The sequence below is a fragment of the Balaenoptera physalus genome, assembly GCF_965194825.1.
Source record: "Balaenoptera physalus genome assembly, chromosome: 16".
In the NCBI taxonomy this organism is placed as follows: domain Eukaryota; kingdom Metazoa; phylum Chordata; class Mammalia; order Artiodactyla; family Balaenopteridae; genus Balaenoptera; species Balaenoptera physalus.
Window position 1 is genome coordinate 46085662 of NC_138898.1, and position 14858 is coordinate 46100519.

General features: G+C 56.3%; 2 protein-coding genes across 3 annotated transcripts; one reads left to right on the forward strand and one right to left on the reverse strand.

Moving 5' to 3' along the window:
• Positions 1-5245: 5245 nt before the first annotated feature.
• LOC309644832 (cystatin-9-like) lies at positions 5246-9836 on the reverse strand. 2 transcript variants are annotated; one of them, XM_082428953.1, is made up of 3 exons: positions 8470-9836; positions 7188-7265; positions 5246-6422 (listed from the first exon to the last, which is right to left on the reverse strand). In XM_082428953.1, the coding sequence occupies exons 1-3, from the start codon at positions 8713-8715 to the stop codon at positions 6330-6332; spliced, it is 417 nt and encodes a 138-aa protein (XP_082285079.1). In that variant the 5' UTR covers positions 8716-9836; the 3' UTR covers positions 5246-6329. The 2 variants fall into 2 exon arrangements, with proteins under 2 accessions (XP_082285079.1, XP_082285078.1); XM_082428952.1 differs by having other exon boundaries at positions 7188-7298.
• Positions 9837-9942: 106 nt separating this feature from the next.
• On the forward strand, positions 9943-14858 carry LOC309645900 (cystatin-9-like). Its single transcript, XM_082431738.1, has 3 exons — positions 9943-12606; positions 13592-13705; positions 14453-14858. Exons 1-3 carry the CDS (start codon positions 12361-12363, stop codon positions 14543-14545), a joined length of 453 nt encoding a protein of 150 aa, XP_082287864.1. The 5' UTR covers positions 9943-12360; the 3' UTR covers positions 14546-14858.

Consider the following 14858-nt stretch of genomic DNA (forward strand, 5'->3'; position numbering starts at 1 on the left):
CCATAAATTAATTAATTAATTAATTAGTTTTTTTAAAAAGGGTGTAGAGTGTCTTGGGGGGAATGAGACAAGCTGGGACCTGGGACCCTTTACTGCAGTGCTGCAACGCTTGCACCTAGACATACCTCTCCTGGAGCAAGAAAATACAAAGAAACTCTATGGGACTAAAAATAACTACATGCATGCACAGTTGGGGCAAATTCTGGACAAAAGATACAAAGAGAACAAAAAACCCAACTGCCACTTTTGAAGAGCCCGGAGCACAACAGGGTACTGCACGTGCCCCCAGCACACACCACCACCTAAGGGGTGGGCAGACCACCCTGAGCCACCCCTCCAGCCCGACCCCTGGACACACCCCTACCCTTACCCCATTTAAGGAACAAGCTTGACCCTCGCCCCCTTGGGGAGTGGCAAGCAAGGCAACCTGTAGCTTGCTCTCCCTCCCCTCTGCTGCAACAGGGGCCCCAATAAAGCCTTGCCTGAATTTCTTGTCTGCCCTCTGATCAATTTCTATTGATTAAGGAGGCCAAGAGCCCTGGTCGATAACAAAACTACATAAAACAGAGATACCAATGACAAAAACCTAAAGACACAAGACGTTTTCGGGATAAAGGAGATGGGAGTGAAGGTATAAGGATCAAGGGAGAGGTAAAGGGAGGAGGGACAGAAAAGACTGAAAAGAGAAATAGCAGGAAAATAAAGGTGAGAATACTGGGATGATAGGACTTCCAGCCACTCCACGATATGAAGTTTGAACCTCTATCACTCTCATAAATCTCCCATCAGGAAGAGCCCGCTGGACCAGGGTCTGCACAGTGTGAGGCGAGCCTCTCCCACCTCTGCCTGTCACCCGTCAAGGTGAGCCGCTGCCGGCCAGAGGGAGCAGGTCTCACAACCTGAGAGGAGTGATGCTGTAGCTGCCTGACGTCCACTCTCTTGGAAGGATAGGACAGAGAGAGAAGCAGAGAGATTTCAGGAGAGGGAAAGGGATAAAGGGGAGGGGGAAAGCATTGCCTGAATGAGGGTACTGAGGCCCCCAGGAGCCAGGAAGGCAGACTTATCAAACGTGGTGATGCTGAAACAGGAGGTTCAGGGGGCCACTTGTCACCCATGGGGAAGCTGAATTCACTGGTCCTGGAGATGTCCAGATCCTCTCCCCAGAAGGGGACAAGTGCCCCATGTTGGGCACCATAAATCTAATACCAGTCAGTGTTCTTGGCCTTCCCCAATCAATAGAAATTGATCCGAGTCCAGACAAGAAATTCAGGCAAGGCTTTATTGGGGCCCCTGCTGCAGCAAGGAGGAGGGAGAACAAACAACAGATTCCCTTACTTGCTCCCTGAGGGGGGGGAGCTGTTTTCTTATATGGCATGAGGGTAGGGGTGTGTCCAGGGGTGGGGCTGGAGGTGTGGCTCGGATGGTCTGCCCACCCCTTAGGTGGTGGTGTGTGCAGGGGGCATGCGCAGTACCCTGCTTGTGCTCCGGGCTCTTCAAAAGTGGCAGTTGGGTTTTTTGGTCTCTTTTGTCCAGAATTTGCCCTAACTGCATGCGTGCAGTTATTTTTAGTCCCATACAGTTTCTTTGTATTTTGTTGCTGGAGGAGAGGTGTGTCCAGGTGCAAGCACTGCAGAACTGCAGCAAAGGGTCCCAGGTCCCAGCCTGTCTCAATTCCGCTGGCAGACGGTGGTCACGCAGCTCCGTCCTGGGGTTCTCTCTGCCCATTTCTTCCTCTGACCATGTGGACCCTAGGCACATCCTTGTTTCCCAGCTCCTGGGGAGCCTGGGGGATCTTGGGCTATTTGGGTGGGGCCCCGAGGGGAGTGTCAAGCAGGAGGTGGTCTGGAAACCAAGCATGCGATCCTGGGCGAGGAGGCGCAGACAGGAGGGGCCGGTCAGTGTGGGCAGTGAGTTCAGGGCACCAGACCCCCCGGAAGGACGGCTTTGAGCTGTGAGTCTGGGGGCGTTGTCCGGGAGGATCATCGTGTGTCCTGTGTAGAGATGACCGACTGCTCACCCCAGCTCCCCAGAGAAGGGCTGGTGGTTGGTCCTGGCCATGGCCCACACTCTCTGATCCTTGAAAGGGATGCTTCCGGCACACACAGCTGGGCTTCACGGAATCAGGCCCATTTCAGTGAGTACTTCTGGAGAACTCCCTGTGAGATGCCCAGGGGGTGCTTGGTGCCAGCAGCACGAACATGGGCATGACAGAAGCCCTCCCTCCCCCGGGAGACAGGCCAACTGGTGCCCATGACCCGGTCCAGGGAGACAGAGTTCTTCCAACGGGAGTCAGGACAGCTTTGGAAAAGAGGTGACACTTGGCCTGGGCCCTGAGGGATGAGTAGGAATCTTGAGAGCAAAGGTAGTCCAATCCTAGGTAGAGGCAGGGCCAGGCAGAGGGCCCCCAGCCGGGATTGCACACCTTCTGGGTTTCCTGGGCCCTGGCTCTGTCTGTGCCCACGTCTCAGGGCCTCCCAGCCTAAGGCCCACATTCAACCCTTCTTCCCTGGGCTCTTGTCTGGATGTGCCCATAGCTCTCAGTCTGGGAAGGGAGACCACCAGACCACCAAGGACTCGGGGGCTCTGTACACATTTGTAAGGGCCAGCCATGTCCACGTGCTGTGTCCCGGGCTGGCTGTGGCCACTCCGTCCTCTCCTGGGCTGCACCGAGAGGAGGGATGCTGTGCACAGGGGTCCACACTGTCCCTCGTATGAGAGTGTGTGTGGACACCCGCTTTGAATGCACAGGGCTGCTTGCCCTCAGGACATGCACAGGACAGACCCATGTTTTTCAGGCTCCTCTGGTGACAAAGTGTGAGTGGCCACTGTGGGCATTGCTGGCCTCTGTCGGGATACTTGCTATCCATCCAGGTGTGTCAGGACTCTACTCACTCACGTCTCCACAGCCTGTTCGCCCCGAAAATCCACTGAGACGTGCCTACAATTGCTGATCACCTCATCCCACCCCTACACCTGCACATTCATTCTCCGGCAAAAAAAGCCATGTCACTTCCGTTTCCTTTGCAGTTTTAGTGAACTTACAGCCATCTGAGAAAAGGGACAACCTGTTGTGGATTTTTCTGGTTACATCACTTTATGGAAAATATGACTGACAGACAAAAGCTGCACACATCCAATGTCTACACTTAAGAGTCTGGAGGTTGGGATCCATGTGAGAAAGCTCCCACTGTCCAGGCTATACACGATCACCTTCACGTTTTTATTTAATGTTTTTCTTTTCTGGTGTTGAGAGCACTCATTCAACATCTGACCTTTCAGCCCAGGTGCAAGTCCACGGCAGTGTCAGCTCCAGGCCCTGTGTCGTAGAGTACACATCCAGAAATTGTCCATCTTGAAAGTAAAATTTATATCCTCTGACCAACATCTCCTCCAGTTGCCTCCTTCCAGCCCTGGGAACCAGCATTCCATTTTCCGCTTCTGTGACTTTGAGTACTTTGGAATCCTCATGACAGTGGAATCAAGCAATGTTTTGTCCTCTGTCTGGCTTCTGTCACTAAAATTTCCCCCTGGTCCATCCACATTAATGCAACGTCCTCCTGTTTCGAGGTTGAATGGTAGTCCAGGGACACAACCTCTTTCAGGTTTTCCTGCACATCTGGCTGCTTCTCACACCTGATCATATTGCCTTGCTTCTTTGTTGCAAACACCAAATGGCAAAATGACATCTTCCAGCCAGGACTGAGTCCTGTGCTTGGACACCAGGGAACGGTGACCATGGAAACTGCTTGAAAAAAAAAAAAAAAAATCACAGGGAATTCCCTGGCAGTCCAGGGGTTAGGACTCTGAGCTTTCACTGCCGAGGGCCAGGCCAAGATCTCAGGGAGGAAGGAGGGGAGGATGAGATGTAAGCTGGTCTCGTGCACCTGGGCACCCCGAGGAGGGGAGGCCTGGGCAGGGTTCAGAGCTCCCGCTCCCGGGAAGACAGCAGCTCTAAGCAAGTCAGTGCGGGGTGGGGGTGAGGGGGGGACAGAAAGTCAGGGTCAAAGCCCCTTCTCTACCCCCATAGGTACCATATGCTCACTGATGCCTGGCTTCTGGAAACCCACCTTTTTCTCTGTCCCCAGGCATGATATTCTTACTCTTTCTCTGATCCAGTGTGGCCACTAGAAACCATTCTCAAGCCCCCAGCCCACACAAGTGACTGACTTCTCATTGTGACTCTGCTGTGGCCACTCCTGGAGACCCTGAACTGTGCTACTCAACGTGTGGACCAGAGGCAGGGACAGCACCGTCCCCTGGGAACCGACTAAGAGGCACATTCTCCGGGCCTGCACAGACCTGCTGGGTCAGGATCCTGGGGGAGGGCAAGGCCCAGGGTTGGGGACATCCACAGGCCTCCGGGGGATGCTGGGCCCGTCGGAAGTGCTCCAAGTGCTGCGGACAGAGGCTAAAGGCCTGTTTCGGGGCACAGAGGCAAAGTCTTGTCTGGAAAGAGTGTGCTGTGTCATCGTCCCAGAGCTGGTTTGTGCCCCAGGAAGGGGAGGCTGTGACGATCTCTTCCTCGGACGCAGACCCGGCACACAGGAGTTGTGTGCCCGCTGAGCTGTGGCCCCGAGGCGCCGAGACACTGGCGTCTCCTGCGGACTCAGCTCAGCCTCCTGAGCGCCTTGGCTTCCTCCCCTCTCTCTGCTTCCCCCTTACTCACTCTGCCTCCTCCGGTGACACCCCCCGACAAGGGGGCACCCCGGGCCCAGGGTGTGTCAGTGGTCACCCTCCGGTCACACCTCTGGAGGGATGCCGTGTCCGTCAGCCAGCCAGGCCCCAGGCTGAGAACCAGGGGCGGAGGGATTGTGTCACAGGAGACTCAGGGATTTGGCGGGAAGCCCCTGCTTCTAGGACCTGCAAGTCCTCTCCCCTGGCACCCGCCCAGGGGCCTGGGCACCTGTGTTCCAGACCTCGAGGGGGCTGGGGGCCACGGGGGACGAGGACACACCCGCACTTGTCAAGACCTCGGCCCTCTGCTGCTTTCTTAGCGTGAATACGCTTCACGTCTGGGCAGGCCGCCTTCTGTCACCCAGAAAGCTGGCTCTGGGCCACTCAACCTCTTTGGCTCTGTCCCTCCTCTTCTCGCTGACCCTCACCTACTGCTGTATCCAGAGACCCCCTTCCAATTCAACCCCTTGCCATTGTGTCCTTGATTCAGCGCCCGAAACTGGGACAAAAACTCAGCCTCCCCTCCCACTGAGGTGCCGAGGGGGTTGTATGGCTGGGCTTCAGCTGCAGGGGTCCCTCCTCCACGGCTGGTCCTTCTCCACCCACCCTGCCTGGGTCTCGCTTCTCTTTCCTGAGCAGGAGGCAATTTTATCAGCTTTGGATGGAGGAGTCAAGGTCACAAGAGGGAAGGGACAGGGTGTGACGCCAGAGGGGAGGACCAGGGCCAGGAGTATGTCCCGGAGCAGAGGAACTGGCCCAATGCCCAGGGAGGCTGGGTGGGAGCCGGCGCGGGGAAGGGCGAAGCCTGGGTGCCCGGGCGCTCACAGCCATGCTGTGTCAGCAGTGGAGGTGCAGGTGGGCTCAGCCCTGTGCCCTGCTCCTGCTTCTCCCATGACGGATACATCTGCCCAGCCCCGTTCTGGGAGATCTGCGCAGGTTCTCCATATCATTGGCATCACCAGCACCTCTCAACTTTGATAATCTGGTGGTCCCTGGGTTTAGAGAAAATGCAGCATCCCTATCCAAAAGTCCAGAATCCCTGGGGCTGCATGTTTCTAAGAGGCTCCTGGAGACACTGCAGCTTCTGGTGGGTGGGCCCACCTTGAGTGGAGGCTGGAGCCCCTCCTACATTCTGCCCCGCCCCGAACATCCTGGACCAGTGGGTGTGTGTGAGCAAGGCCCCAGGGCAGGTGCTGAGGGGTCTGAGGCCCTGTCTGGGTCCATCCTGCACAGAGGGTTCCCTGCCAGGCTGTACTGATGCCCCTCTGAGGACGACGGTCATCCCTTGAGCCCGGAGACACAGCTCAGATGCACCTGTGCCCCTAGCTTGTGCCACCTGTGGCTGGCTCAGGTGTCCAAGGGAGAGAGACCCACCCCCTGGGCCCAGCCGGCTGCCCTGCTGGCAGGACGGCCTCAGCTGCCCAGCACCCAACCTCTGGAACCAGGCGGCACAAAGCTGCTTGCAATTCTGACATTTAATGACCAATTCTACGGGAGGAAATGACAGGGAGGAATGTCCACATTGCCCGGATGTGACACCCAGACACCTGCTCATACAGAGGACAGAACCAGAGCTGCTCAGCCACTGAAGGGCCACGACAGGGCGTCACTGGTGCCCAGGAGGAGGACAGCGGAGCCCAGGCTGGTACGTGGTCTCAGTCAGGGGGGCCTTCCGAGCAGGTGTTGTTCAGGAGTTGAAACTTTGTTCTCCAGGGTTCAGTGTCGATTGTAAAGAAGCAGGTGATGGTCTGCGGGACAAAGCACAGGGACAGAGTGGGGGGAGGGGCCTTGGGAAGCGTGTGGCTCCGGCTCTAAAGCCGCATCCCCCCAACCTTGCCTTCCTGGGGTGGGCAGCTGAGGGTACAGGCTCTGGCCCTCAGTCCTGGATGTTCCCGACCTGGGACTCTCTTCTGACCCCAGAGGCACCTGGGTCATTCTCCCCTCTCCAGCTCTGTGGTCTCCAGGGACCCCTCCCCCAGGATGTCCCAGTGTGATCCATGCCCCCAGTGTCCCAGCAGGGCCTCTGATCCAACTCGGGTTTGTCCCGGGGCGGGACTCACCCCCTTTATCACCAGGGCAGGGCCTGGGAGGGAGGGCAGTGGGGCTCCTCAGCCTCCACCCCTCGGGCTCTGGGTCAGTGGCATGGGGACCCGAGAGGGGGCTACTCAGCCAAGGTGATGTTGCCCCCCTGCACTTCTCCTAAAGGCAGGGAAGGGAGGTGGGTGAACACCAGGGAGGGGACATTCCCGTCTCTGGCCCAGGTGACCTGGACCCAAGTGGTCAGGAGCAATCCGACCCCAGTGTGACCTGGGGTGCAGCGGCTAGAATGGGGCCAGTGAGCAGACAGGCCAGGGACGTACAAGTGACCCGGGGCTGGCCTGCCTGGCTGGGCTCCATCCTGCAAATGCCCCCTCCGTGTCCCTTGGAATGACATTGTCATCACTCCCCACACCCCCTGCTCCGAGGCAGCATCCACGGCCATGTAACCTGAGGGCAGCTGTCGCGTGTCTTACATTGTTCCCATCTGGACTTGCTTGAAACGGACAGTTGTCAATGTCTTCGTCAAATTTCCCACACCTGGTTCGGCCGAGCTGCAGCTCCGTGGAGAACACGATGCCATTTGCCTGCGTTCGTACAGACCTTGAAGTGGACGCATTCCCTGCCCCTCCCACACACACACACATTCACACACACACACACGAGAACACAAGCACACAGGCACACTCACAGAATTGGGACAATGGTTCTATGAAACATCACCCCTTCTCACTAAGTGCGCTCTGAAGGTTTCTGTCCTCTTCTCCACTCCCTGGTCCTTCAGCCTTGCAGTGTCTTCTGGCTCCACCCTGGCCTTTATTCCCAACACCCAGAGTCAGTCTTGGACTCCAGGCCAAAGACCATAGACAGAGGCCCAGCTGGAGGGCGCAGGGCAGCAGGACCAGCCAGGACCAGCTCCAGTGCCCACGGAGTGAGGCCCAGCAGCGTGGAGGGCCCTCTGCCTTCCTTCTATCACTCCATCCAGAGGTGCAGAGGGAGTGACGCCCCAGCGCCCCACCACACACAAGCACTCAAAGCACACATACACAACCACACACGCGCACACACAGGACCAGAAGTGCTCCTCCTGCAGAATGTTCTCGGGGTTTGGGTCTGCAGCCCACATGAAAATCGCACTCCTGGTTGCATTCTGTAGAGATTGCGTTGCTAGGGGAACATTTTAGGATTAAGAATGCCATCTGCGAAGAGTGTAAATCACACTCGGTCCACGTAGGTGGGGACCCAGAGGGAGCCCAGAACACGTGGAGTCAGAGGAGAGGCTGTGAGCGCCCAGGGGCTCCTCCGGACCAGGGGGGCCTGTGACCCCCGAGCCGCTCTCCCCTTCCCTCTGTGAGTGTCTCTGTGTATCTGTCTCTCTCTGTTTTTCCTATATTAACCTATTTTAATGTTATTTCCATGAAATCTTTTCTAAATCTTTCCAAACCAGTATTTTCTGTCCGGCTCTTTTTATTTTACTAAATAGTTTCATCCCCTCTTAGTCCATATTTGGTCATTCTTCATTAAACAAGGTCAAAAATGACAAAAACTAAAAACACACCTTACATGTGAGTAGACTGACGGTTTTAAAAATTCCCAAGTTATTTTTTTTATAAAACCTGAAACTAACCAAATAGAGTTTATGCCTCTATATTATGGGTTTCAAATGGTGATGGAGATCCCTTGATGACACTCCCCCTCCCGACCCTCATTAACAGCAGGTGTGGGCCAGTGGGGGAGGGGGGAGGATGTGGCACCTACCTGCTCCTTCCACGACCTCAGGATGCGCACAACCTTGTAGGCATTCCTGTCCTGGCTCCTCTGGTTGAATACGTGTACGGCGTACTCCACGGTGGCAGGGAAGTAAAGCTCCAAGGTTGCTTGGTCTTCACCATTCCCTTCCCCTTGGGGTTGCCAGCCATGAGTCACCACGAGCTGGGGACCTAAGAGAAGCAGGAGCAGGGCGCAGGGCTGAGCCCACCTGCACCTCCACTGCTGACACAGCATGGCTGTGGGCGCCCGGACACCCAGGCTTCGCCCTTCCCTGCGCCGGCTCCCACCCAGCCTCCCTGGGCATTGGGCCAGTTCATCTGCTCCGGGACATACTCCTGGCCCTGATCCTCCCCTCTGGCGTCACACCCTGTCCCTTCCCTCTTGTGACCCTGCCTTCTCCATCCAAAGCTGATAAAATTGCCTCCTGTTCAGGAAAGAGAAGCGAGACCCAGGCAGGGTGGGTGGAGAAGGACCAGCCGTGGAGGAGGGACCCCTGCAGCTGAAGCCCAGCCATACAACCCCCTCGGCACCTCAGTGGGAGGAGAGGCTGAGTTTTGTGTCCCAGTTTCAGACGCTGAATCAAGGACACAATTGCAAAGGGTTGAATTGGAAGGGGGTCTCTGGACACAGCAGTAGGTGAGGGTCAGCGAGAAGAGGAGGGACAGAGCCAAAGAGGATGAGTGGCCCAGAGCCAGCTTTGTGGGTGACAGAAGGCGGCCTGCCCAGATGTGAAGCGTATTCACGCTAAGAAAGCAGCAGAGGGCCGAGGTCTTGACAAGTGCAGGTGTGTCCTCGTCCCCCGTGGCCCCCAGCTCCCTCGAGGTCTGGAACACAGGCGCCCAGGCCCCTGGGCAGGTGCCAGGGGAGAGGACTTGCAGGTCCTAGAAGCAGGAGCTTCCCGCCAAATCCATGCGTCTCCCGTGACACAATCCCTCCACCCCGGTTCTCAGCCTGGGGCCTGGCTGGCTGACGGACACGCCCTCCCTCCAGAGGTGTGACCGGAGGGTGGCCACTGACACACCCTGGGCCCGGGGTGTCCCCTTGTCGGGGGTTGTCGCCGGAGGAGGCAGAGTGAGTGAGGGGGAAGCAGAGAGAGGGGAGGAAGCCAAGGCGCTCAGGAGGCTGAGCTGAGTCCGCAGGAGGCGCCAGTGTCTCGGCGCCTCGGGGCCACAGCTCAGCGGGCACACAACTCCTGTGTGCCGGGTCTGCGTCCGAGGAAGAGATCGTCACAGCCTCCCCTTCCTGGGGCACAAACCAGCTCTGGGACAATGACACAGCACACTCTTTCCAGACAAGACTTTGCCTCTGTGTCCCCGGAACAGGCCTTTAGCTTCTGTTCGCAGCTACTGGAGCACTTCCGAGGGGCCCAGCATCCCCCCTGGAGGCCTGTGGGTGCCCCCAACCCTGGGCCTTGCCCTCCCCCAGGATCCTGACCCAGCAGGTCTGTGCAGGCCCGGAGAATGTGCCTCTTAGTCGGTTCCCAGGGGACGGTGCTGTCCCTGCCTCTGGTCCACACGTTGAGTAGCACAGTTCAGGGTCCCCGGGAGTGGCCACAGCAGAGTCACAATGAGAAGTCAGTCACTTGTGTGGGCTGGAGGCTGGGGGCTTGAGAATGGTTTCTGGTGGCCACACTGGATCAGGGAAAGGGTCAGAACACCATGCCTGGGGACAGAGAAAAAGGTCGGTTTCCAGAAGCCTGACATCAGTGAGAGGCTGTGCTTGTCAGGGAGAGGAGGGGCTTTGCCCCTGATAGCCTGTCCCCCTGTCACCCGCACAGACTCGCTCACAGCTGGTGTCTTTCTAATACTCAAAAGTCATTCTCATATTTAGTCAATGCCTAAGAATTGACTGTTGAAGTTTTTCTAATTACAACTATTACAAGGAGTTTTTCTGTGAAAATTTTTTCTATGTATTTTTTATTCAATTACATTTGCTTTAAAATATTATATTAGTTACAGGTGTATATACATTGTGATTCAGTCTTTCACGGATATACTCCACTCAAAGTTATGGCAAGGAAATGACTATATTTCCCTGTGTTATATAATACATCCTTGTTGCTTATCTATTGTATACATAGTACTCTGCCTCTCTTAATCCCTTACCCTTCATTTGCCCCTCCCCATGCTTCTCCTGACTGGTAACCACTAGTTTGTTTTCTATGCCTGTGAATCTGTTTCTGTTTTGCTTATAGATTTGTTTGTATTGTTTTGAGGGGTTCCACATATAGGTTGATACAGAGTATTTGTCTTTCTCTGTCTGACTTATTTCTCTAAGCATAATATTCTCTAGGTCCACCCACATTGCTGCACTGGAAGAACTGCATTCTTTTTTATGGCTGAGTAATATTCCATTTTGTATTCATACCACATTATCCTTATCCATTAGAGCATTAGAGCTCATGATGTCTCTTATGCCCATAACCTAGGCCACGTTACTATGGAGGCTTGAGCACTCCATCCCGTCCTGAGCTGGACCAGTGCCATGGACATTCTCCTAGATGCCATTTGACTAGTGACGGACTGAGACAACAAGAAGGGACTTCTACAGATGTTTACGCTTGGTGGGGAAGTCTTGTTAACGGGGACAAGTCTGCCCCCCGTGTCCTAACATGAGAGGGAACCTGAGTCGGACACCCCATGCTCCTGGGGTCCAGAAAGGACAGTGGGTGCAGCTCCAGCATGGGGGAGCCCAGGCTGTGTGGGGCGGGGGGCATCCCACGCGTTTCCAGTGAGTGAGGGGAGGGCGTCGGGGTGACCCAGGTGGGCAAGCTGGAGGAGGAGGGACGCGTCCTGCAGGTCCGGGGCTCCTGGCGCCCACCTGCCTGAGGCCTGTGTCCTGCCTACTCCTGGCGGGACTCCTCCCCAGCCGACCTCAGAGGCCTTTGATAATCACGGTGCTGAAATCCCTCCTGGGTTCTGCACACGGCTGTCCTGGCGAGCACATAGGGGTGTCATGGACCTGGACGTGACTTCCTCACCCGCCTCCTCACCCTGTTGTCAGAGCTTGGCCACAGGCCGTACCCGTGCCCAGCTGTGTTCGGGAGAAGATGACCAGGCGCTGATGACCTGGCATCTTTCCCGTCCCCAAGCTCCTTCCTCTGTCTCTGACTCCCCTGGCATTTGATTCCCAAGCCAACGCCCACTTTTACAAAAAACCCCTCCCCTCTACGGCAGAAGCCCTCGTGGACCATCCTTGCTAGTGGTCGCTGGTGGCTGTCAGCACCTCCTGCCTTCCTCACCTCTCTGTCATGAGGCTGGTCTGCCTACAGCAAGGGAGTAGCACCAAGGAGGTGGAAGCCTAGGGAAGCCTACACCGCACGGAGCCAAGGCCCCCAGCGTTCAGGCCTGTGATTCTCAGGCAGGAGTTTTGGAATCCTTCCCAGCCACTGCAGGCCACCTTCTGTCACCCACAAAGCTGGCTCTGGGCCACTCATGCTCTTTGGCTCTGTCCCTCCTTGTCTCACTGACCCTCACCTACTGCTGTGTCCAGGGACCCCCTTCCACTTAAATCACTTGCAGCTGTGACCTTGATTCATTGTCTGAATCTGGGGCACAAAAATAAGCCTCCCCTCCCACTGAGGTGCTGAGGGAAGCATATGGCTGGGATTCAGCTGCAGGCGTCCCTCCTCCACGGCTGGTCCTTCCCGACCCACCCTGCCTGGGTCTCGCTTCTCTTTCCTGAACAGGAGGCAATTTTATCAGCTTTGGATGGAGGAGGCAGGGTCACAAGAGGGAAGGGACAAGGGTGTGACGCCAGAGGGGAGGACCAGGGCCAGGAGTATGTCCCAGAGCAGATGAACTGGCCCAATGCCCAGGAAGGCTGGGTAGGAGCCGGCGCAGGGAAGGGAGAAGCCTGGGTGCCCAGGTGCCCACAGCCATGCCTTGCCGGCAGTGGACGTGCAGGTGGGCTCAGCCCTGGGCCCTGCTCCTGCTTCTCTTAGGTCCCCAGCTCCTGGTGACTCAAGACTGGGATTCCCAAGAGGAAGTGAATGATGATGACCAGCGAGCCTCAAAGAACTACTTCCTTGCCACGGTGGAGTACGGCTTACACGTATTCAACCTGAGGAGCCAGGACAGCAATGCCTACAAGGTGGTGCGCATTCTGAGGTCGTGGAAGGAGCCGGTAGGTACCACCTCCTCCCCCGTTGCTGTTAACGAGGGGCCAGCGGTGGTAGGGGAGTTAACAAGGGATCTTGATCATCGTTTATAGCCCGTAAAATAGAGGGAAATATTAATACAATCTCTTTGGTTGGTTTCAGTTTTTATAAAAGAAATAACTTGGGAACGTTTTAAACTTCAGTCAGTCTACTCACATGTAAGGTGTATTTTCAGTTTTCATCATTTCTGACCTTGTTTAATGAAGAATGACCAAATATGGACTAAGAGGGGTTAAAGCTATTTAGTTAAAAAAGAGCCAGACAGAAAATATTGGATTAGAGAGATTTCGAATAGATTTCAAAGAAATAACATTAAAATAGGTTAAATTAAGAAAAACAGAGAGAGATACACAGAGACACCCACAGAGGGAGGAGGAGAGCGGCTCAGGAGTCACAGGGCCCCCTGGTCCTGAGGAGCCTCTGGGAGCTCGCAGCCTCTCCTCTGACTCCACGTGTTCTGGGCTCCCTCTGGGTCCCCACCTACGTGGACCGAGTGTGATTTACACTCTTCCCAGATGGCATTCTTAATCCTAAAATGTTCCCCTAGCAACGCAATCCTGCAGAATGCAACCAGGGGTGTGATTTTCATGGTGCTACAGACACGAACACTGAGAACACTCCGCGGTAGAAGAACTTCTGGTCCTGTGTGTGCTTGTGTGTCCTTGTGTGTGCTTGTGAGTATGTGTGTGTGTGTGAGAGAGAGAGGTGTGTGTGTGTGTGTGTGTAGCAGTAGCTTTGTGTGGCATTTGTCTTGCTGTAGGGCAGGTGAAAGGGGTGACAAGGGGGCACAGAGGGGAATCTCCCTTTCTCAGCACTGATTTATCCAGCAAAGTTGGAGAGTCAGCACCCCACCCCTCAGGTCCCTGTCCTGCCTACACTGCGTGGATCTACTCTATTGGCTACATAAGGGGCAGGAGGGCTGCGTCCACTTCAGTGTCTGTACAAACCCAGGTTGATTTCGGCATCGTGTTCTCCACGGAGCTGCAGCTCGGCCGAACCAGGTGTGGAAAATTTGACGAAGACATTGACAACTGTCCGTTTCAAGCAAGGCCAGATGTGAACAATGTAAGACGCGCGACAGCTGCCCTCAGGTTACACGGCCGTGGACGCTGCCTCAGAGCAGGGGGTGTGGGGAGTGATGGCAATGTCATTCCAAGGGACACGGAGGGGGCATTTGCAGGACGGAGCCCAGCCAGGCAGGCCAGCCCCGGGTCACTTGCACGCCCCTGGCCTGTCTAGCCGCTGCACCCCAGGTCACACTTGGGTCAGTTTGCTCCTGACCACTTGGGTCCAGGTCACCTGGGCCAGAGATGGGAATGTCCCCTCCCTGGTGTTCACCCATCTCCCTTCCCTGCCTTCAGGAGAAGTGCGGGAGGGCAACATCACCTTGGCTGAGTAGCCCCCTCTCGGGTCCCCCTGCCACTGACCCAGAGCCCGAGGGGTGGAGGCTGAGGAGCCCCACTGCCCTCCCTCCCAGGCCCTGCCCTGGTGATAAAGGGGGTGAGTCCCGCCCCGGGACAAACCCGAGTTGGATCAGAGGCCCTGCTGGGACACTGGGGGCATGAGTCACACTGGGACATCCTGGGGGAGGGGTCCCTGGAGACCACAGAGCTGGAGAGGGGAGAATGACCCAGGTGCCTCTGGGGTCAGGAGAGAGTCCCAGGTCGGGAACATCCAGGACTGAGGGCCAGAGCCTGCACCCCCAGCTGCCCACCCCAGGAAGGCAAGGTTGGGTGGATGCAGCTTTAGAGCTGGAGCCACACGCTTCCCAAGGCCCCTCCCCCCACTCTGTCCCTGTGCTTTGTCCCGCAGACCATCACCTGCTTCTTTACCATCATCACTGACCCATGGAGAACAAAGTTTCAACTCCTGAACAACACCTGCTTGGAAGGCCCCCCTGACTGAGACCACGTACCAGCCTGGGCTCCGCTGTCCTCCTCCTGGGCACCAGTGACGCCCTGTCGTGGCCCTTCAGTGGCTGAGCAGCTCTGGTTCTGTCCTCTGTATGAGCAGGTGTCTGGGTGTCACATCCGGGCAATGTGGACATTCCTCCCTGTCATTTCCTCCCGTAGAATTGGTCATTAAACGTCAGCATTGCAAGCAGCTTTGTGCCGCCTGGTTCCAGAGGTTGGGTGCTGGGCAGCTGAGGCCGTCCTGCCAGCAGGGCAGCCGGCTGGGCCCAGGGGGTGGGTCTCTCCCCCGTGGACACCTGAGCCAG